This window comes from Lampris incognitus, chromosome 12 (assembly GCF_029633865.1).
Source record: "Lampris incognitus isolate fLamInc1 chromosome 12, fLamInc1.hap2, whole genome shotgun sequence".
Taxonomy (NCBI): domain Eukaryota; kingdom Metazoa; phylum Chordata; class Actinopteri; order Lampriformes; family Lampridae; genus Lampris; species Lampris incognitus.
Window position 1 is genome coordinate 7,416,255 of NC_079222.1, and position 23,216 is coordinate 7,439,470.

The 23,216-nt window shown below is 46.9% G+C and overlaps 1 protein-coding gene across 1 annotated transcript in view; it reads left to right on the forward strand.

Moving 5' to 3' along the window:
- LOC130122149 (WD repeat-containing protein 7) overlaps window positions 1–23,216 on the forward strand; it is a 176,473-nt gene that overhangs the window by 73,147 nt on the left and 80,110 nt on the right. The window contains exons 18-19 of the mRNA XM_056291190.1: window positions 9,650–9,768; window positions 11,162–11,285. Of these exons, the coding sequence (XP_056147165.1) occupies window positions 9,650–9,768; window positions 11,162–11,285 (243 nt within the window). The remainder of the gene's footprint in view (window positions 1–9,649; window positions 9,769–11,161; window positions 11,286–23,216) is intronic.

Consider the following 23,216-nt stretch of genomic DNA (forward strand, 5'->3'; position numbering starts at 1 on the left):
TTCTTCTTTCTTTCTCCCTTTCTCCCTTTCTTTTGTTCTTTCTTTCTTCTTTTTCTTCCTTTCTTTATTTCTTTCTTTTTCTTCCTTTCTTTTGTTCTTTCTTTCTTTCTTTCTTTTTCTTCCTTTCTTTTGTTCTTTCTTTCTTTCTTCTTTTTCTTCCTTACTTTTGTTCTTTCTTTCTTTCTTTCTTTCTTTCTTTCTTTCTTTCTTTCTTTCTTTCTTCTTTTTCTTCCTTTCTTTTGTTCTTTCTTTCTTTCCCTGTCTTTTCCCAGCAGACGGCTGTGTAGTGTTTTGACTGTTTTTCTGTGGTCTGTGTGTGTGTGTGTGTGTGTGTGTGTGTGTGTGTGTGTGTGTGTGTGCGTGTGTGTGTTGTGTACTAAATGTGACCTGTATGTTGTGACTTGTTGTACCTGTAAGTGTTTATTTAAAGTCCTGCTGTTCACCTCGTTTTTCTTCTGGTTCTACTAATCACTGTATGAATAGATATTTTTTTCAATTTATGTGTTTCTAACAAAATCTAACATAATATCACAGAATCTATGCTTTTGGAGATATATAGATATTTATTGTTTGTACGTTTGTTTATTTTGCTCTTGAAATGAAATGTGTATGTAAAATAAGGAGAATATTTATTTAAATCTGAAACGTCATTATCTCAGTTTTTAAAGTTTAAATGTTGCGCTATCTTGGCTCTAGCGTAAAAAACAGTTGGAAATTCAATTCAAATTCTGTTTAAACCAGTATCAAAAACTATTGCTAATTACAAATTGGAAGAGTTAAACAAAAAAATTTTTAGGATCAATAGGGTTCAATCAATCCTTCAATGTGAAGCCCTTTGGGTGTCTAGAAAAGAGTAAATGTAATAAAAATAAAAGAATAATAATAAATAATAATAATAAAATAAATGTAATAATGATGATTTTTATTATAATAATAATAATTATTTTTATTATTATTATTATTATTATATTACCATTTGATTCAGAGGTGAGAGTCTTATATAATTCTCAGTTGTGAATGGGTTAAAAAAAGATTTTAAGTGTGTAAATAGATGTGTCAGTAAGTTATTTGACTCCATTAAAATGTCATTGTCCTCTCGCCAGGGATGTTTGTCTACTTCTGTCTGCGTCTCTCTGCAAACTAACAGCTGTTTCACTGTTTTTGCTCCAAGCGGCTGCTGGGAAGAAAAAAAAGATAATCTTTTTGTTTTCCTTTGAGCGCTTTTGCTTTTATTTCCTTCACTTTCCTCTGTTTCAAATCTAATATTAATCTTTGTATCTTTTCTTTTGTCTTTCCTTTTGTCTTTCCTGTCCTTCGAGGTTGTTTATCCACTGCTGTTTGTCGAAACGTCACTTGTGTAATTTCAGTTTTTATTCCTGTTCAGGTGTGTTCAGACACGAGGCGGCTTCTTGCCAGACTATTATTTCCAGTGAGAGCGGTGAAGCAGGAGGCGGGGGTGATGCAGTATAACGGGTTGGGTGGTGTACACAGTTGAGAAATGCTCAGAAAAAACAATCTGATTCCAGTGTTGCACTTCTTACCTACCACACTTAAAGGACAAATCAATTTTGGTTCCCACTTCTTAGTTCCCGCGATGACAAAAAATTGGAGGGGGAGCCTGGACGTATATATTAATCGCATGATTGGCATAATTTTCATAATCTTGCAAGTTTTCAAACATGGAATAGCCAAAAGAGATGACTCATACAATAAGGGCGTAAACAAATTACACATGAATTGAAGAATTACAGCTGCGACCAGCAACTTTAATCATACGCTGCCTGTTGTCTGAACACAGCTTTCCTGTTGCAGGTTTTATGTCTTCTTTCTATCGTGTAGTTCGTTTGCTGTTGCTAAAGAGTTTTGTCTAATTTTTCTATTTCTATATATTTTCTTTCTTAGCTTCTAATTTCCTTCTTGACTGTGTCTCTCCTCTCTTCCTTTGCAAGCTGCTGTAGCTGCCACAGCCACTACTACTCCTGGGGCTCCAGGGGCCCCAGGGGTTCTGTCTCAGGGGGCCCCTAGCTCCCCCAGCCCTGGCCCTGCTTCTCATAACATCCCCTCAGTCAACGAAGGTACAGACTGGCTGCTACTGCTAAGGGATGCTCTCATAGCTACCTTCCTCCCTCTCTCTTGTTTTTATGAGTCCTTTCTTTTTCTTTTCTTCTGTCCTTCTGTCTTTCTGTCCTTTATCTATCTTCTGTTTTGTTATTCATCCTTCCCTCTGGGTCTCTTTTTCTCATCCTCTTCTTCTCTGTTAATCCCTCACTTGTCTTGCTGTAAGGTCCGCTGCATGCTTCAAACAAAAAGCTGGTCAGAAAGTCGAACAATGTTGGGAAGGAGCTTTTCTACGGTCAAATCAAAAGGGGGGCTTAGAGTCGGACATTATTTCCTAACTTTCCGAAACATTTTCGACATTTTGAAGCCTACGCCCACATCCAGCAGTGATCGGCTGGGTGTTTAGGGCAAACATTCTTCACATAGGTACTTCTGCTGCCGTGTTAACTTCTCACTGCTGCCCACGAGCAACTTCGAGGAAAAACTCTGTTACTCTCTTTCCACCAGCATGGAACCAGTTCCGTTCCAGTTCACGCACCAGATTTTGAACCATTCGGAGCATTTCGACAAAATATAAATTGGCTTGAAACCAAAGTTGGTTCCCAGCTGTTCTAGGTTGGAAAGGTAGATGGAGAAGTTAGGACCATCAAGGTATCTCTGGGCGTGTCATAGTCTAGGTTGGAAAGGCAGATGTAGAAGTTAGGACCATCACGACATCTCTGGGCGTGTCATGTTCTAGGCTGGAAAGGAAGATGGAGAAGTTAGGACCATCACAACATCTCTTGGCGTGTCATAGTCTAGGTTGGAAAGGCAGATGTAGAAGTTAGGACCATCACGACATCTCTCGGCATTTCATAGTCTAGGTTGGAAAGGAAGATGGAGAAGTTGGGACCATCACAACATCTCTGGGCGTGTCATAGTCTAGGTTGGTAAGGCAGATGGAGAAGTTAGCACCATCAAGGTATCTCTGGGCGTGTCATAGTCTAGGTTGGAAAGGCAGATGGAGAAGTTAGGACCATCACAACATCTCTGGGCGTGTCATGTTCTAGGCTGGAAAGGGAGATGGAGAAGTAAGGATCATCACAGCATCTCTTGGCGTGTCATAGTCTAGGTTGGAAAGGCAGATGTAGAAGTTAGGACCATCACGGTGTCTCTTGGCGTGTCATAGTCTAGGTTGGAAAGGCAGATGTAGAAGTTAGGACCATCACGACATCTCTGAGCATTTCATAGTCTAGGTTGGAAAGGAAGATGGAGAAGTTAGGACCATCACAACATCTCTGGGCGTGTCATGTTCTAGGCTGGAAAGGGAGATGGAGAAGTTAGCACCGTCAAGGTATCTCTGGGCGTGTCATAGTCTAGGTTGGAAAGGCAGATGGAGAAGTTGGGACCATCACAACATCTCTGGGCGTGTCATGTTCTAGGCTGGAAAGGGAGATGGAGAAGTTAGGACCATCACAACATCTCTGGGCGTGTCATGTTCTAGGCTGGAAAGGGAGATGGAGAAGTAAGGATCATCACAGCATCTCTTGGCGTGTCATAGTCTAGGTTGGAAAGGCAGATGTAGAAGTTAGGACCATCACGGTGTCTCTTAACGTGTCATAGTCTAGGTTGGAAAGGCAGATGTAGAAGTTGGGACCATCACAACATCTCTGGGGATTTCGTAGTCTAGGTTGGAAAGGAAGATGGAGAAGTTAGGACCATCACAACATCTCTGGGCGTGTCATGTTCTAGGCTGGAAAGGGAGATGGAGAAGTAAGGATCATCACAGCATCTCTTGGCGTGTCATAGTCTAGGTTGGAAAGGGAGATGGAGAAGTTAGGACCACCATGGCGTCTCTGGGCATGTCATAGTCTAGGCTAGAAAGGGAGATGAAGAAGTTAGGACAATCACAACATCTCTGGGCGTGTCTTAGTGTAGGTTGGAAAGGGAGATGGAGAAGTTAGGACCATCACAACATCTCTGGGCGTGTAATAGTCTAGGCTGGAAAGGGAGATGGAGAAGTTAGGACCATCACAACATCTCTGGGCGTGTAATAGTCTAGGCTAGAAAGGGAGATGGAGAAGTTAGGACCATCACAACATCTCTGGGCGTGTCGTAGTCTAGGCTAGAAAGGGAGATGGAGAAGTTAGGACCATCACAACATCTCTGGGCGTTTCATAGTCTAGGCTGGAAAGGGAGATGGAGAAGGCAACAATGGACAAGTTAAGTGAGAAATTGTTGGGGAAAAAAGAGCGTGCAGTGATCTACCGATGAAACCCAATGCTTGGTGACGATTTGGTCATCTTCTGAGTTTAGGTGAAGGTAGAACGCAGCATGAGGAAGAGTAAGCTTTATGCTGAACTAGTCGAAGAGTTAGACAAGGCACACTGGAACACAAGAACAAATACCAAACAGGCTAGTTCTTTTAGATGAAAGCCCAAGAAAAACTGTGGGATGGGGTGCGAATTAAAACAAATCATATTTATAATGAAATAATCAAAGTATTGCTGCATTTCGAAACCCGTCAGTATTTTTTTTTTTTAGACCCCCCCCTTTTTTTTTTTTCTTCTCCCCAATTGTGTCTGGCCAATTACCCCACTGTTCCTGGTAGTCCTGTTCGCTGCTCCACCCCCTCTGCTGATACGGGGAGGGCTGCAGACTACCACATGCCTCCTCCGATACATGTGGAGTCGCCAGCTGCTTCTTTTCTCCTGACAGTGAGGAGTTTCTCCAGGGGGATGTAGCACGTGGGAAGATCACGCTATTCCCCCCAGTTCCCCCTCTCCCCCAAACAGGCAAGTTCAGTTGTGTCTGTAGGGACGCCCGACCAAGCCGGAGGTAACACGGGGATCGCCGGATCGAATCCCCGTGTTACCCCTGGCTTGGTCTGGCGTCCTACAGACACAATTGGCCATGTCCGCGGATAGGAAGCCGGATGTGGGTGTGTGTCCTGATCGCTGCAGTAGCGCCTCCTCTGGTCGGTCGGGGCACCTGTTCGGAGGGAGGGGGAATAGCGTGATCCTCCCACGTGCTACGACCCCTGGTGAAACTCCTCAATGTCAGGTGAAATGTGGCTGGCAGGGCTGGCAGGCATGAGGTAATCTGCAGCCCTCCCGGGATCAGCAGAGGGGGTGGGGCAGCAACTGGGTCAGCTTCGGAAGAGTGGGGTAATTGGCTGGATACAATTGGGGAGAAAATGGGGGGGAGACCGCCCCCCCGGGGGGACCCCACCCCACCCAAAAAAAGTGCTGTCTGATGTGGCCAGTTCATTTGAAGCATGCGGAGACCTCAATTGCTCTCCTCTCTCTCCTCCTTGTTTTCTTGTTTGCCATTCATCATTTCATCTAGTCGTCTCTCCTTCTCGCCTCCTTCTCGTCTCATTCACAGGTTCCTCCTTTTCCATTTCTTGCCTTTCGTCTTGCTTTCTCCCTCTCTCCGTACCTCTTCTCCTTCACCTCTTCCTTCTGGATTCAGTCCTGGTCCCTTTTCTGCAGCCCCGTTAGGCTTTCCTCTCAGCTGTCTGTCTCTCGCAGTGTTGTCCCCCCCCCTTGGTCTGTAGCGCCGTGTGGCTGCCCACCTCCCTCTGTCCTTCCTTCCTTCCGTCTGTCTGCCTCTCTGTCCTTCAGCCTGTCAGGGCTGAGCTCAATCCATTTTCAGTGTGGTCCACTTAGGAAGGGGACGGCTTTAAAGACCTCGTATCCTGTGAATTGTGGGAAGTGAGGCTGCCGCTGCACACCGCTGACTCGGAGATCGACACCGAGCGCTCTGACGTCAGGTTTCTGTCGTCGGTTCAAGTAGACGCACTCGAAAATAAATTGACCCCAGCCCAGGTGTCCCCAGTCTTTGTCTGATGTTTTCTTATTTTTTTAGTGTCAGCCCCTGTGCCGTCTCGTCCCGTCCGGTCCGGTCCGGTCTGGCCCTGTCTGCTGCTCTAGCTCTGTCTGTCTGGTTTTCTGTCTGTCTGTCTGTTTGTGTGTCTGTCTGACAGTCCGTGTGCTCTGACATGACGACATGTCTGTACTGTTTGCAAGCTTGCTGTTTTCACATGAGGGGGTTAGAAGTACGTTAATGTAGTAAAACTTGGGAGAAATCAGCCCGGAGAAATCAGCCCGGAGAAATCCGAATTGACTTGCTTGACGCCATTTTGAATAAACCGCCTGTTGACAGTCAGGAGTCCCCACTGAGACGCCACATTCACCTCTTTCCTATGTCACCAATACTGAGTTTATGGGAAAATATTTTTTTATAAGGAATATAATATTGGAAATGGAAAGTAAGAGGAAGAGGTGAATGAATGATGGGTAATACAGTTGTATGATTTTTAAAAAATCTTCACCCCCCCCCCTCCCCCGGTAGATGAAACAACGTAACATAACTCAGAGATATGGTATTTTGTTGTCTTTTTTTATCTTTTAAACAGCACCTAGATTTTTTTTTGACAGGAAACGGCCCTCTACTGGTGAGCCTTGCTGCTTTTTCCCCTCAAAATGAATGTCTCTTCAAATTATTGACATCCTATTTTGTATATATTGACGGAAGTGGAATAAAAAGTGCCTTCATTTTGTGTTATATTCGGGCGACACTGTCGCCTCACAGCAAAGAGATCCTGGGTTCGAACCCCGGGCCGTCCCAGCTGCCCACTGCTCCTATACAATGGGATGGGTTAAATGCAGAGAACAAACTCATTATAAGAATACAATGACAAGATAAAGTGGCTTTCTTTCCTCTTCTTCTTCATATACTCTCAGTTCTCCAACATTCAGTGAAAGAAACAGCCGACTTAAATTTTTTTGAGCTATCCTTCTTGAATAACTCATGTCAGAAAGCAAGCGTGCTCACAGTCTCATTCCCTCTGAGTATGCCGGCGGTCAAAAACGTTGTAAATTTATTTGTAAATTTCTTTTTATAGAAATATTGTTACCGTGCTGCAGAAACCTTATCTTCCCAGTTTTAAGAAATGTTTTGATATGAACTAATAGTCTATCATGATTAAAGTTATTTTAATAAGGCGTCCGGGTGGCGTGGCGGTCTATTCCGTTGCCTACCAACATGGGGCTCGCCGGTTCGAATCCCCATGTTACTTCCGGCTTGGTGGGACGTCCCTACAAACATGATTGGCCGTATCTGCCGGTGCGAATCCAGATGTGGTAGCGCCTCCTCTGGTCAGTCAGGGACGGCCTGATTTTTTTTGGGGGGGGGGGGGGGATAACGTGATCCTCCCACGCGCTACGTCCCCCTGGCGAAACTCCTCACTGTCAGGTGAAAAGAAGCGGCTGGCGACTCCACATGTATCAGAGGAGGCGTGTGGTAGTCTGCAGCCCTCCCCGGATCGGCTCGGAAGAGTGGGGTAATTGGACGGGTACAATTGGGGAGAAAAGGGGGGGATCACAGAAATACATTGACCTCAATGGTAAACACCACTTATCTTGTCTCTTCTTTGGAGCTCTGAGGTTTCAAGCTGGATGGTGACAATAATCTATAACCAGAGGTTGACTGGCGCCATATTGATCAGCATTGTTATTGATTTTAACAGGATTTAAAACCCATCAACTTTTGTAATTGAGCAAAACTAACACTTGACAGTACAGCTTCCTCTTTGTTCCTCAGTGAAGGGGGTAAGTTTTCCCACCGGTGCTCTCTGGCAAACAAATCCTCCGGGACTTTTTTTTGCTGCTTTAGAGCCCGTTCATCAACACACGTGTGTGCGTCCTCTCTCTACCAGCAACATCCGATCCATGAGCCATATATTGGACAGATATATGTGGGAAAGACATTCGGTTTATGTTGAATATCAGAACACAAGACATTTCTGTCCATGTTTCTGTATGTCATATGTGTGTACTGAGGTGGTGTCAGTTCCCTTACGGTTGTGTTTATGTGGCGCGGATAAATAAGAAAGAACGGGAGCTGGAGTTTTAACTGATAGCCTGGCAACTCAGATTTTGAGTCCGTCGTGTGAGTTACTCATCACCGGGGGCTTGTCACAATATGGTGACATGGTACTCGTCTAGTTTCTACACGGTCTGTAAAAGTCGAAGGTAGTTGGCCTTATTAACGTTGCTAACCCAGAAATTGCTACACCCTTCTGCAAGCCGAAGAGCTAGCCCGCTGCTAGCTAGCCATTGATTTCAATGGGGAATAATGCCTCTCTTCATTTCTAATTTGGAAAATTTGATGCTTAAAAAAAAAGACTTAAATTGAGCTTCTGGGTGGCGTGGCGGTCGGTTCCGTTGCCTACCAACATGGGGATCGCCGGTTCGAATCCCCGCGTTGCCTCCGGCTTGGCCGGGCGTCCCTACAGACACAATTGGCCGTGTCTGTGGGGGGGAAGCCGGATGTGGGTGTGTGTCCTGGTTGCTGCGCTAGCGCCTCCTCTGGTCAGTCATGGTGCCTGACCATGGGGGGGGGGGGGTAGCGTGATCCTCCCATGCGCTACGTCCCACTGGCAAAACTCCTCCCTGTCAGGTGAAAAGAAGCGGCTGGCGACTCCACATGTATCGGAGGAGGCATGTGGTAGTCTGCAACCCTCCCCGGATCGGCAGAGGGGGTGGAGCAGTGACCGGCACGCCTCGGAAGAGTGGGGTAATTGGACGGATACAATTGGGGGAGAAACCCCCCCCCCAAAAAGACTAAAATGAGTAACGCCAGGTTATCTTAGGGTTTGTGGCTCCTGAGCAGCAGCAGCAGGGTATATCTGCTGTCACCTGCTACCTGCACTGATCCAGATCCTCCTGTGGTCGCTGATCACCTGCTGATTTTACACACCCGGGGTAGAAACACGACACCCACAGAGCTAGCAAGCCAGTCCCAGTCCCCTGTCCCAGTCCCCTGTCCCAGTCCCCTGTCCCAGTCCCCTGTCCTACCATCACTGTCAATATATTTCCGTTTGGGTGTACTACTGTGTGTGTGTGTGTGTGTGTATGTGTGTGTGTATGTGTGTATGTGTGTGTGTGTGTGTGTGTGTATGTGTGTGTGTATGTGTGTGTGTGTATGTGTGTGTGTGTATGTGTGTGTGTAAGAGATAAGGGGAGACACAGTGAAATGTTATCAAGTCATTCATTGCTGTTAAATGGCGCTCTTATCTGCTCCATCGGGGCAGTTTTATAAGAATTAAATAGAAATAAATAAATAAATAAAAGGCCCTTTCTGTGTTTTGTGTTATGATGTTAATATAATATAATATATATATAAGCAGTGGGGTTGAACTGACGTCAGGGGTCCTGGGATTAAACATACGTATATATAGCACACAATAGTCAACACCAGGGTCTTGTAAGTCACGGGTGGGTCAAAGGAAATAAATATAAGAGACAAAACCCGGAGATGTGGGGTATTTGTGTAACAGCTGTGAAGGGTGTGTGTGTGTGTGTGTGTGTGTGTGTGTGTGTCTGTGTGTGTGTGTGTGTGTGTGTGTGTAAGAGAGCATACACAGTATCCTGGGTACCCTGTAATGTTTTCTGATCCTGGATTTGTGGCGTGTCTTTGTCCGTCTGGGTGTCTCTCCATGTGTGGATCGTGGTGTTTGCTTGTCTGGCTGCATGCGGCTTTGTGTGTATCTGTCCCCGTGTGTGCGCGCGTGTGTGTGTGTTTGTGTGTGTGTGTGTGTGCTTAGGTTGGAGCCAGCTAGCTGCCATGCACTGTGTGATGCTACCAGACCTGCTTGGCCTGGACAAGTTTCGACCTCCCCTGCTGGAGATGTTGGCCAGGAGGTGGCAGGACCGCTGCCTAGAGGTAACACACACGTGCACACACACACACACAAACACACACACACAAGAACTTTGAAAGAAATTTAGAAATTTCGCATCAATTTGTGAATTTCGTTGTGTTAGTCCAGACTAACGTGGTGTTAGTGTCGCACAAGAAGCCAGGTGGTCTTGTCCCTGTGCTCGGCTCTCCTGAGCTCGCTGTGCAAGACACGATGGACTCACTTTTATTCAAATGTGACATGAAAATAGGAACCAAATAAAACAATAACTAATATCAAAACATCAGGGAGTTTTGTAAAATCAGATGGTGGAGTGGCAGCGAGCGAGACTGTGGAATTGTGGCACATGGTGCAATGCAGTCTGGGTAATGAGGTCGTTTGGTTGTGATGTTCATTGCGGGCTCACTGACCTTAACCGCTATGGACCGCAACACATCACAGAGTCCTCTCAGGGGGAGAGAGAGACAGAGAGAGAGAGAGAGAGAGAGAGAGAGAGAGAGAGAGAGAGAGAGAGAGAGAGAGAGAGAGAGAGAGAGAGAGAGAGAGAGAGAGAGAGAGAGAGAGAAAGAAAGAGAGAGAGAGAGAGAGAGAGAGAGAGAGAGAGAGAGAGAGAGAGAGAGAGAGAGAGATATTTTCCCCCTATTTCTCCCCAATTTACTTTGGCCGAATTACTCCACTCTTCCAAGCTGTCCCGGTCGCTCCTCCAACCCCTCTGCCAATGCGGGGAGGGCTGCAGGCTACCACGCGCCTCCTCCGATACCTGCCAGTGAGGAGTTTCACCAGTGGGACGTAGCGTATGTTCCCTCCAGTTCCCCCTCCTCCCCGAACAGGTGCCCCGGACCGACCAGAGGAGGCGCTGGTGCAGCGACCAGGACACAAACCCACCCACAGACACGGCCAACTGTGTCTGTAGGGACGCCCGACCAAGCCGGAGGCAACACGGGGGATTCGAGCCGGCGATCCCCCGTGTTGGTAGGCAACGAAATAGGCCGCCACACCACCTGGACACCAACACGATTGGGGAGAAAAAAAGGGGGGGAAATCCCCAAAAAAATTAAAAAAATCTGTAAATCGCTGGGCAAAGCAACTTTGGCTAGTGACAGAATGGCAGTTTGGTCGACCTGAACTCTGAATAGTGGTACAGAGAAGAGAACTAAATCACGCCACAGCGCTGATAGCATGTTCATATGTACTGGTCATCCTTTGCTGAAAGGGAATCTGGCTGTAGTTATTATTTTTGAGCATGTTTTAGTCATTGTCATCGTCGTTTTGTTGAGAAGAAGGGCTGTGTGACAAATGTCAAGGAACATGAAGGGGTGTTGGACTTCGCATTGACTAAAGTATCACCGACACACTGGCATACATTCATATACAGACACATTCATGATGTCATCCTCTGTCTCTTCCTGGTTGTAGGTGCGAGAGGCAGCCCAGGCGCTCCTATTGGCCGAGCTGAGGCGGATCGGCCAGTCGGGGCGTAAGGACACCATTGACTTGTGGGCACCCTACCTACCTCAGTATGTGGACAGTGTCAGCTCTCGTAAGTAGACCTCAGCGTAGTACACGGACAGGCGTCTGGAGTGAAGTAACGAGAGATGAGAACTGAGTAAAAGTGTTACGATAAAAGTTGTAACAAGAAATGGGGACAAATACACAAACGGAGAGATGAACCAACAGATGGACTGATGGAAAGAAAAGTCTATTGTTTGTAATTTTGCTTATACACAGATCAGCCAAAACATTAAAACCACCTGCCTAATATTGCGTAGATCCCCCTCGTGCCAACAAAACAGCTCTGGCCCATCGAGACATGGACTCCACCAGACCTCTGAAGGTGTCCTCTGGTGTCCGGCACCAAGACGTTAGCAGCAGAGCCTTTAAGTCCTGTAAGTTGTGAGGTGGGGCCTCCATGGATCAGACTTGTTTTTCCAGCACATCCCACAGATGCTCGATCGGATTGAGATCTGGAGAATCTGGAGGCCAAGGCAGCACCTCGAACTCTTCGTCATGTTCCTCAAACCATCCCTGAACAATGTGTGAGGTGCAGCAGGGGGCATGATCCTGCTGGAAGAGGCCACCGCCATCAGGGAATACTGCTGTCATGAAGGGGTGTACCTGGTCTGCAGCCATGGTTAGGTAGGTGGTTCCTGTCAAAGTAACATCCACATGAATGCCAGGACCCAAGGTCTCCCAGCAGAACATTGATCAGAGCATCACACTGCCTCCACCCGCTTGCCTTCTCCCCATAGTGCATCCTGGTGCCGTCTCTTCTGCAGGTAAACAGTGCACACACACACCCGGCGGTCCACATGATGTAAAAGAAAACATGATTCATCAGACCAGACCACCTTCTTCCACTGCTCCATGGTCCAGTTCTGATGCTCACATGCCCATTGTAGACACTTTGGGTGGTGGACAGGGGACATCATGGACACTGACTGGTCTGTGGCTCTGCAGCCTCATACACAGCAAGCTGTGATGCACTGTGTGTTCTGCCACCTGTCCGTCATAGCCAGCATTCACTTCTTCAGCAGTTTGAGCTACAGTAGCTCTCCTGTGGGATCAGACCAGACGGGCTAGCCTTCACTCCCCACATGCATCAGTGAGTCTCGGGCGTCCATGACCCTGTCGCCGGGTCACCGGTTGTCCTTCCTTGGACCACTTTTGGTAGGTAGTGACCACTGCATACCAGGAACACCCCACAAGACCTGCTGGTGTGGAGATGCTCTGACCCAGTGGTCTAGCCGTCACAACTTGATCCTGTTCACAGTCGCTCAGGTCCTTACACTTGCCCGTTTTTCCTGCTTCCAACACATCAACTGCAACAACTGACTGTTCACTTGCTGCCTCATACGTCCACCTCTTGACAGGTGCCATGGTAACCAGATAATCTACGTTTTGGCTGATTGGTGTATTTTTCAGTCTGGTATGAAGGCTCACTCTGCAGGAATGTGATTGCACATTAAGACGGATTTCATTATGTTGAATCAAAACGTTGATTTTTGATGAACTGCAGAGTCTGTAGGCCTCGTTCATGTCCATCCCCCTTGTGGTTACAAGTGTGTGTGTGTGTGTGTGTGTGTGTGTGTGTGTGTGTGTGTGTGTGTGTGTGTGTGTGTGTGTGTGTGTGTGTGTTGAGTTTTTCTGTCTGTCTGTCCCGTTCTCTGCCTGAGCAGGTAGACCGCTGCAGTTGCGTTTGTGTGTATTATTGTGTGGTCTGTACAGGAAGAAGTCGTGGTCGTCAACAAACTGGACGGACACACAGAGTGACTGTCAGTGTTACAGCTATAAATAAGGAAGGCCAGGATACATTATGTATACACTCGTTCAATAGTGAAGACTTCCCTGCAAGAGGAAAACCTCAGGAGAGGAACGAGAGAGAGAGAGAGAGGGTCGGAGACAGAGGATCAGAGAAACAGTCGAGAGAGAGGGAGAGAGAGAGACAGAGGATCAGAGAAACAGTCGAGAGAGAGGGAGAGAGACAGAGGGTCAGAGAAACAGTCGAGAGAGAGGGAGAGAGACAGAGGGTCAGAGAAACAGTCGAGAGAGAGGGAGAGAGAGACAGAGGATCAGAGAAACAGTCGAGAGAGAGGGAGAGAGAGACAGAGGATCAGAGAAACAGTCGAGAGAGAGGGAGAGAGAGAGACAGAGGATCAGAGAAACAGTCGAGAGAGAGGGAGAGAGAGAGACAGAGGGTCAGAGAAACAGTCGAGAGAGAGGGAGAGAGACAGAGGGTCAGAGAAACAGTCGAGAGAGAGGGAGAGAGAGAGACAGAGAGCAACAGAGAGGGTCAGAGGAACAGTTGAGAGAGAGGGAGAGAGAGAGACAGAGGATCAGAGAAACAGTCGAGAGAGAGAGAGAGAGAGACAGAGGGTCAGAGGAACAGTCGAGAGAGAGAGAGAGAGAGAGACAGAGGGTCAGAGGAACAGTCGAGAGAGAGAGAGAGGGAGAGAGACAGAGGGTCAGAGAAACAGTCGAGAGAGAGGGAGAGAGAGAGAGACAGAGGGTCAGAGGAACAGTCGAGAGAGAGGGAGAGAGAGAGACAGAGGGTCAGAGAAACAGTCGAGAGAGAGGGTGAGAGAGAGAGACAGAGGATCAGAGAAACAGTCGAGAGAGAGGGAGAGAGAGAGACAGAGGGTCAGAGGAACAGTCGAGAGAGAGAGAGAGAGAGAGACAGAGGGTCAGAGGAACAGTCGAGAGAGAGGGAGAGAGACAGAGGATCAGAGAAACAGTCGAGAGAGAGAGAGAGAGAGACAGAGGGTCAGAGGAACAGTCGAGAGAGAGAGAGAGAGAGAGACAGAGGGTCAGAGGAACAGTCGAGAGAGAGAGAGAGGGAGAGAGACAGAGGGTCAGAGAAACAGTCGAGAGAGAGGGAGAGAGAGAGACAGAGGGTCAGAGGAACAGTCGAGAGAGAGGGAGAGAGAGAGACAGAGGGTCAGAGAAACAGTCGAGAGAGAGGGTGAGAGAGAGAGACAGAGGATCAGAGAAACAGTCGAGAGAGAGGGAGAGAGAGAGACAGAGGGTCAGAGGAACAGTCGAGAGAGAGAGAGAGGGAGAGAGAGAGACAGGGTCAGAGAAACAGTCGAGAGAGAGGGAGAGAGAGAGACAGAGGGTCAGAGAAACAGTCGAGAGAGAGGGAGAGAGAGAGAGAGGGTCAGAGACAGAGGGTCAGAGAAACAGTCGAGAGAGAGGGAGAGAGAGAGATAGAGGGTCAGAGAAACAGTCGAGAGAGAGGGAGAGAGAGAGACAGAGGGTCAGAGGAACAGTCGAGAGAGAGAGAGAGGGAGAGAGAGAGACAGAGGGTCAGAGAAACAGTCGAGAGAGAGGGAGAGAGAGAGACAGAGGGTCAGAGGAACAGTCGAGAGAGAGAGAGAGAGAGAGAGAGAGAGAGACAGAGGGTCAGAGACAGAGGGTCAGAGAAACAGTCGAGAGAGAGGGAGAGAGAGAGATAGAGGGTCAGAGGAACAGTCGAGAGAGAGGGAGAGAGAGAGAGAGACAGGGTCAGAGAAACAGTCGAGAGAGAGGGAGAGAGAGAGACAGAGGGTCAGAGAAACAGTCGAGAGAGAGGGTGAGAGAGAGAGAGACAGAGGGTCAGAGAAACAGTCGAGAGAGAGGGAGAGAGAGAGACAGAGGATCAGAGAAACAGTCAAGAGAGAGGGAGAGAGAGAGAGAGACAGAGGGTCAGAGAAACAGTCGAGAGAGAGGGAGAGAGAGAGACAGAGGGTCAGAGGAACAGTCGAGAGAGAGAGAGAGAGGGAGAGAGAGAGACAGAGGGTCAGAGAAACAGTCGAGAGAGAGGGAGAGAGAGAGACAGAGGGTCAGAGGAACAGTCGAGAGAGAGGGAGAGAGAGGGTCAGAGACAGAGGGTCAGAGAAACAGTCGAGAGAGAGGGAGAGAGAGAGATAGAGGGTCAGAGGAACAGTCGAGAGAGAGGGAGAGAGAGAGAGAGACAGAGGGTCAGAGAAACAGTCGAGAGAGAGGGAGAGAGAGAGACAGAGGGTCAGAGAAACAGTCGAGAGAGAGGGTGAGAGAGAGAGAGACAGAGGGTCAGAGAAACAGTCGAGAGAGAGGGAGAGAGAGAGACAGAGGATCAGAGAAACAGTCAAGAGAGAGGGAGAGAGAGAGAGACAGAGGGTCAGAGAAACAGTCGAGAGAGAGGGAGAGAGAGAGAGACAGAGGGTCAGAGAAACAGTCGAGAGAGAGGGAGAGAGAGAGAGACAGAGGGTCAGAGAAACAGTCGAGAGAGAGGGAGAGAGAGAGACAGTGGGTCAGAGAAACAGTCGAGAGAGAGGGAGAGAGAGAGAGACAGAGGGTCAGAGAAACAGTCGAGAGAGAGGGAGAGAGAGAGACAGTGGGTCAGAGAAACAGTCGAGAGAGAGGGAGAGAGAGAGAGACAGAGGGTCAGAGAAACAGTCAAGGGAGAGAGAGAGAGACAGAGGGTCAGAGAAACAGTCGAGAGAGAGGGAGAGAGAGAGAGAGAGACAGAGGGTCAGAGGAACAGTCGAGAGGGAGCGAGGGAGAGAGAGGGAGAGAGAAACAGACAGACAGACAGACAGAGAGAGCAACAAAGGGTCAGAGAAACAGCCGAGAGAGCGAGAGAGAGACAGAGAGAGCGAGAGAGAGGGTCAGAGAAACATACAAAAGAGAGAGACAGCGAGAGAGAGAGAGAGAGAGAGAGAGGGAGAGCAGGAAGGAGAGACACAAAAACAGAGAAAGACACGAGAAAAACAAGAAGAAGAGGGATGTGGAGAGGAAGAAAGACAAAAAGGGAGAGAGAGAGGTTGATAAAGGTGGAATGGATTTGTGGAGGGATCTAAGCCTTTGACTCTGAAACTGTGTGTGTGTGTTAGCGCAGGCATGTGGCTTTATGTATGTATGTTTGTGTACGTGTGTATCGATGTCTTTTGTGTGTCTGCCTGTGAGAGAGAAGATACAGAGTTTTGTCCAGTTTAGGGTGTGTGTGTGTGTGTGTGTGTGTGTGTGTGTGTGTGTGTGTGTGTGTGTGTGTGTGAGAGTTACGTGGGTGTGTGCCTGGGTCGGGGATTAGTTTGTTTACTGTCTGCCCAGGTATTGACCAACAGTTAAGATAAAACACAGACACACACACACACACACACACACACACACACACACAGTGCGCCTCTGTGTTTCTCAGTCTCACTTTCTGCCTTCCTGTGACAGTGTCTGTCTGACTGACTCAGCCCCACCGTCTGTCAGTACTTGTGGTTCCCCCTGTTGATGGGGAGAAAAGTTGGCTCTTTACCTTGTTTGGTTGGAAATGGCCTTTTTTAAATATTTGTCGTCTGCATTTTCGTGAATGTTTTTATGTAACCGTAAGTTTCTACCGTGTGTGTGTCCCCTCCCGAAGTATCTGTGTGACGTACGTGTGTATTTAAAGGTGTAGATGTGTATTAGTGTGTGTGTGTGTGTGTGTGTGTGTGTGTGTGTGTGTGTGTGTGTGTGTGTGTGTGCGCGCATATTCTAGTGTCCTGTCACTTCTCCAGGAGTTGAACTGTGGATGCTGTGGAAGGGGGTTTCTCTGGGGAACGGTTGTCATAGCAACGGGCGCCGGTCAGTGTTGTGTTACCACAGCAGCGCTGCGGGCAGGGTGGTGGTGCAAGGTTGGGGTGGTGTGGATGTGTGTGTATGTGTGTCAGGGGTGGGGTGGGGTGGGGGGGGTGACCTCAAGGGATGGAGGGGGAGGAAGGCAGGCAGGGAGCAAGGTTACAGGGGTCACTGAATCTGATCTCCTCTCTTTGTTTCTGGCACTGCAGCAAAGAGTAGAACAGCATGGATTAAAATAGAAGGGATAATTGCCCTTTTTATCTGTCTGCCTGTCTGTCTGTCTGTACGTCTGTCTGTACTTCTGTCTCTCTCGCTGTTTAGATCTGACTTCTGTCTGTGTCTGTAGGTCTGTCTATGTAGGTCTTACTGTCTGTCTGTTGATTCTGTCTGTCTTGTCTACTGTCTGCCTCTCTGTTGGTCTGTCTGTTTCGCCTAACACATACATACATTGAAAGATGGATAAGTACACTCAGTCAAACATGAGCAGATGGGCGGCAGTGGCTCAAGAGGTAGGGCAGGTCATCTGGTGACTGGAGGCTTGCTGGTTTGATCCTCGGCTCCTCCTCTTAAAAATGTCGAGGCGTTGGAGTCACGTGGGGCCGCTGAACAAGATGGACATGTAAAAGCATTGCTCCGCATGAACCCCAGGATTTATGGATAATTGTTCTTCAACCGACTCCGCAATATGAAGAAAGTGTCACTAATGTACGCGTGAATACTACAGCGAGTGAATGAATATTACTTTAGCTGATTACCTCCGGCTTGGTTGGGCATCCCTACAGACACAATTGGCCATGTCTGCAGGTGGGAAGCCGGATGTGGATATGTGTCCTGGTCGTTGCACTGGCGCCTCCTCATGTCGGTTGGGGCGCCTGTTCAAGGGGGAGGGGGAACTGGGGGGGAATAGCATGAAAAGAAGCGGCTGGCGACTCCACATGTATCAGAGGAGGCATGTGGTAGTCTGCAGCCCTCCCTGGATCGGCAGAGGGGGTGGAGCAGCGACTGGGACACCTCGGAAGAGTGGGGTAATTGACCGGATGAAATTGGGGAGAAAAAGGCGGAACCCCCCCCCACCACCAAAAAAAAAAAGCAGCTAAGGAAGGCGCTAGCTATGCTAGTATGGCGAGTGGAACTCTACCCAGGCCGACTGAAAAGGAGCCGCGACCAGCACTAGCTATGGCACCACCGAGGTTTGCCGAATTGCAGGCTGCACTGCAGAGGGCGATGGAGGGAATGGCTGGATTTAGTGGCACCTTATCCACCCTGCAATCGGATGTGACCAGTGTCAAGACCATTCATGGTCAAATGAAAACTGATGTGGCAGCCATTTTTCAATGCCTTGACGAGGCTGAGGCTCGGATCTCTGAATTGGAAGATGAGAACGGATGCCTGAAGCAGTTGCTAAGATAAATGCCAAAGAGTGTTCCGAGCTTCGAGCATCTGTGATGGATATGGCTAACAGAGAGAGGTGCCTCAATGTATGGCTCTTTGGGTTGAAAGAAAAATCTGACAATAAGGTCAAACTTTAGGAGCACGTGAAGCGTTTTTTCTCTGAGGCTTTCAGAGTGGATCTAGCCAATTCGGAGCTGCAGATGGTGCACCAATCTTTGACCAAAATGCTCCACCTCATCCGGTCAGCATACACTTTCATAGTTTTCTGGAAAAGGAACACGTTTTGGCTGCAGTTAGGGTGAAGGCTTGTGAAGGGATCCATTGGGACGGCTTTAAACTATCTCTGTTCCCTGACGAAGGGTGTTGCAGAGAAGAGGAGGCATTTCACCAAGGTCAGAAAGAAGTTGCACGATTTGGATGTTCGCGTCACGTTGGCATACCCAGCTGTGCTTCGCTTTACTTGGAAGGGGGAAAAGCTTTGTGGATCCTCGAAAGACAATGGAGCTGCTGTCTGAACCAACGTCAGCAGTTAGTGAACAATTTTCTTCTACTCTGTTGGCCCCACCGAATGGACACACGATCATGATCAAGAGGTCAAGACTGGAACGGATATTTGAATTTTGAACTGGACTGGATCACTAATTTCAATGTTGAGGTATAGTGTGCACATGGCGCGTGCAGGACAGTCTAGACATGACTGAGTTACTTGCGATGTCAGTGGTTGTGAGTATGGCCTGTAGCCTAGGTATTTGTACAGGTATACAGGTAGTTATTTTTTCTCTTTATTCCTACAAACACAGTGACTTTGAGCTGGTTAACAAGCAGTAGGGTGTTAAAATGAGGATTTGCTTCTAGGTACGTTTGAGTAAGCTTTTGGTAGTAATGACATGGGAGTGAACTGTATCTAAGAGAGGAGGGGGGGTTCTGGAGGGATTTCCACTTGTTGTGCCTCATGAACCATGTGTAGGCGGGGATATCCTTTGGAAATAGGGAAGGTTGAGGGAATGGGGGGGGGTACTTTTACTTTTAGTGTTCCTATTGTTCATTATGGTTTGTATGGGACCGTGTTTTATGTGATATGCACAGCATGGGTGATGAATCAAAGGGGTGGGTGCTCTCCTCTCATGCGGGCACACTCTCGATTAAATGCTAGATAATAATATGTGGCCTAATGGCTAAATATATAAAGATAATTGCATGGAATATTAATGGATCCCAGAATCCTATAAAAAGAAAAAAGTGGTTGACTTATTTGAAATCGAACAAAGCAGATATAGCCCTCATTCAGGAGACATATGTGGAAGCAGAAAGAAGCAGAAAAACTTAAGTTTTTACTTAACTGAAGCAAAAAGAATGGAACTGAATTCAGTTGTACTCAATAAAAATAAATTTTAAAAAAGGCTGATGAGGGCAGGATGATATGTATACAGGCCACCGATGGAGTAAAAGTTAACATATGCAATGTGTATGCTCCAAACAAAGAGGACAGTAATTTTATTCATATGGTTTACAAGACAATAGGAGAAATTGAGGAGAGTCAAATGTTGATTGCTGGGGACTTCAACCAGGGACAAGATGCCCAGTTAGACCGAACAACATATCATAAAGTTGTGCCAAGGGATAGATTAGCTATACAGTTGATGATGAAAGACCTTGGTCTGATAGACATATGGAGGTTAGTCAATCCCCGAGGAAAAGAGTATACCTACTTTTCACATATGCATAAATCATACTTAAGGATAGACTATTTCCTGGTCTCTAGAGAAATGATGGAGGAAGTGGCGGATTGTAAGATCGTGCTCTGGCAGAGTTAAGCGTCATGATTAAATCGGGTGGAAATAGGGTAAATAGGCAGAGACTAAATACATCGCCCCCACATTTAAGACTTTTGGAAACGTACCTTAAGGATTTTTTGATCATAATATTGGCTCAACAGAAAGACTGGGAGGGTGTGGGAAGCTTCTTAGGCGTACATAGTACATAAGGGGTAGGATAATTTCACACACTATTTCTCTGAAGAAACCAACCGACACAAGAGTTAAAGTGTTTGAATCTCAGATTCAAAACATTGAAAATGAGCTGTCACAACTTTACAGTGACAGCCAGTTAAAAAAAAGTGACTTGAAATATAGATAAATGAGATATATAATAAGAGGGCAGAACGTGCCCTTTTTCGATTAAAAACAAGCTTCTGTGAAAGTGGAGAGAAATATGGCAAGCTGTTGGCAAGACAACTGAAACAAAATGATGCCAGCTTTTTAATTCCAGCGATTAATGATCATAAGGGGGAAGTTTTAACAGATAAAGTGGAAATCAACAAGGTCTTCAAACGCTTTTATGAGAATTTGTGTAAGTCAGAGGCATCTGTAGATGAAGGCAAATATCAGGAGTTTTGTTTTTCTCCCAAAACCGGATCTTCCTACGGCGTCCCTAGCCCATTTGGAGATGTTGGATGTGCCTGTAGACGAGTCTGAAGTTAGGGAGGCTATATTATCAATGAAGTCCAGTAAATCATCAGGCTTAAGTGGATTTCCTGCTGAATATTATAGGAAGAACATTGACATAGTAGCATCTATCCTGACTGAAGCGCTGGCAGAGGGACAGCTGCCACCAGGATTTAATAAAGCTGAAAAAAGACAAGCACCCCTATTAGCCAAGTAGCTTTCAGCCAATTAGTTTGGAGAATATAGATTGCAAGATTTTGACTAAGGTATTAGCAATTAGAGTGGAGAAAGTTCTGCCACAAGTTATTAATGATGACCAGGTCAGTTTCATTAAAGGTAGATCATCAGCTGACAACCTTAGATGCCTACTCCATCTTGTGGTTAAATCATAAAGAAGGTGTACTAGTTGCTGCTTTCTCGCTTGACGCCATGAAAGCATTTGATAGGGTGGAATGGGGATACCTGGCATTAACTTTGCAGGCTTTTGGCTATGGGGTAGGATTTATTAAATGGGTTAAGGTATTATATTCAGCACCACGGGCAGCAGTTCTTATGAATGGCATTACATCCCCCTTCTTTAATCTGGGACGAAGGACTAGGCAGGGGGATCCTCTTTCCCCAATGCTCTTTACCCTGTCTGTGGAACTACTAGCAGTGTCAATGAGAGATGATTTGAGAATTAAGGGAGTGCTATCAGAGGGAGAGAGCATAAACTGTTTTTGTACGCGGACAACATTTTGTTGCTACTCTCAAACCCCAGTTTCCTCTATTGCAGGTGTCATGGACGTTGTTGATAGGTTGTTTTTTTTTTTTTTTAGATTTCAGGCTACAATATCAACTGGCAAAAATCAGAGGTAATGCCAGTCCCCCTGCTGACATTGGAGTATTTCCATTTGAATGGCTATCATCAAGGATGAAATATTTGGGCATAATATTGACTACAGACTTTCAGGAGATCGTTCAAATTAATATAAATCCAGTGCTCCAAAATATTAAGGCTAGCTTTGCCAAGTGGAAAATGTTGAATTTATAAATACAGTTAAAATGATGGTATTTTCAAAAATTAACTATATTTCTATGATACTTCCCTTACGTTTTCCTGTGTCAGTGCTTAAGTGGTGTATCGGGGTAGTTAGGGATTACCTCTGGAATGGGAAGAAACCCTGAGTTAGTTAGACTAAGTTGTTTACTATTAGAATGAGAGGAGGACTGGCATTGCCAAATATATAACTTAACACTATTGCCTTCGAAATGGTTAAGCTATGCAAAGACTGGTCAGGGAGCGGTTCACGTCTGAGTTGGATGGAAAAAGGGAAGTCGTTTACCTCCCCTTTTAGATTTATAGATGCTCTGTCTCAAAAACCATCACAGTCTCCTGGAGGGGATATCAATCCATTACTTCAGCACTCACGGGAGGTTTGGCACAAAGTCCGTAAAATATTTGGCCTGTCCCGATATAAACAAGGTTACTCATCCTTATGGGAGAAGCCTGCGATTAAGATAGGGAAGGAAACAGTATGTTGGAGGGCATGGCACATTAAAGGTTTAGCCACAATTGCTGATCTATTTGGGGAAGGAGTGTTATACTCCTATCAAGGGCTAAAGGATTGATATAATTTAATAGATAAAGTACCTACGTAAATACCTGGACATTGAGCTTGAACAAGAAGTCTGGGAGAATATTGTCCGTAATGTTGGTTGGCCAGTAAGGCATAGTAAGAGCAAATTTATACATTATAAAATAATTCATAGCTATTATTGGACTCCAGTAGACTTAAAAAGCTTGGTCTAATTCAAAGCAGTGTGTGCTGGAAATGTAACAGTTCTATGGGTACTTTTCTACGCCTCGTAGGCCTGTCCTCTGGTTTCCCCATTCTGGACCCGAGTGGTTGGGGCAATTGAGGAGTGGTTGGATAAGCCCTTGCCAAGCTCACCATGTTTTCCTTCTTGGAGAGATATCTGTTCTACCAGCTGGACTTACAAAGGCACAGTCTGGGTTAGCCCTTGCAGGCTTTCTTAATGCAGCCAGGATTATACTAAGGGGCTGGAGAAATACAAGCACACCTTGTTATAAGAACTGGATCGAACTCATGATGGTTACAGCCTCATACGAGCTAATGTTAGCCAAACTGAAGGATTCAGTGTCTATAAATTCATTGAAATGTGTGGTCGCTTCCTCCTCATCATAAATCATCGTCATCATCAGCCGCTTCTCTGGGGTCGGGTCGCAGCAAGCTGAGTAGGGCGCTCCAGACGTCCCTTTCCCCAGCAATGCCCTCCAGCTCCTCCTGGGGGATCCCAAGGCGTTCTCAGGCCAGATTGGACAGGTAGTCCCTCCAGTGAGTTCTGGGTCTACCTCGGGTTCTCCTCCCAGTTGGACGTGCCTGGAAAACCTCCAAAAGAAGGTGCCCAGGAGGCATCCTAATCAGATGCCCGAACCACCTCAGCTGGCTCCTTTCAATGCGAAGGAGCAGCGGCTCTACTCTGAGTTCCCTCCGGATGTCCGAGCTCCTCACCCTATCTCTAAGGCTGAGCCCAGACACCCTATGGAGGAAACTCATTTCAGCCAC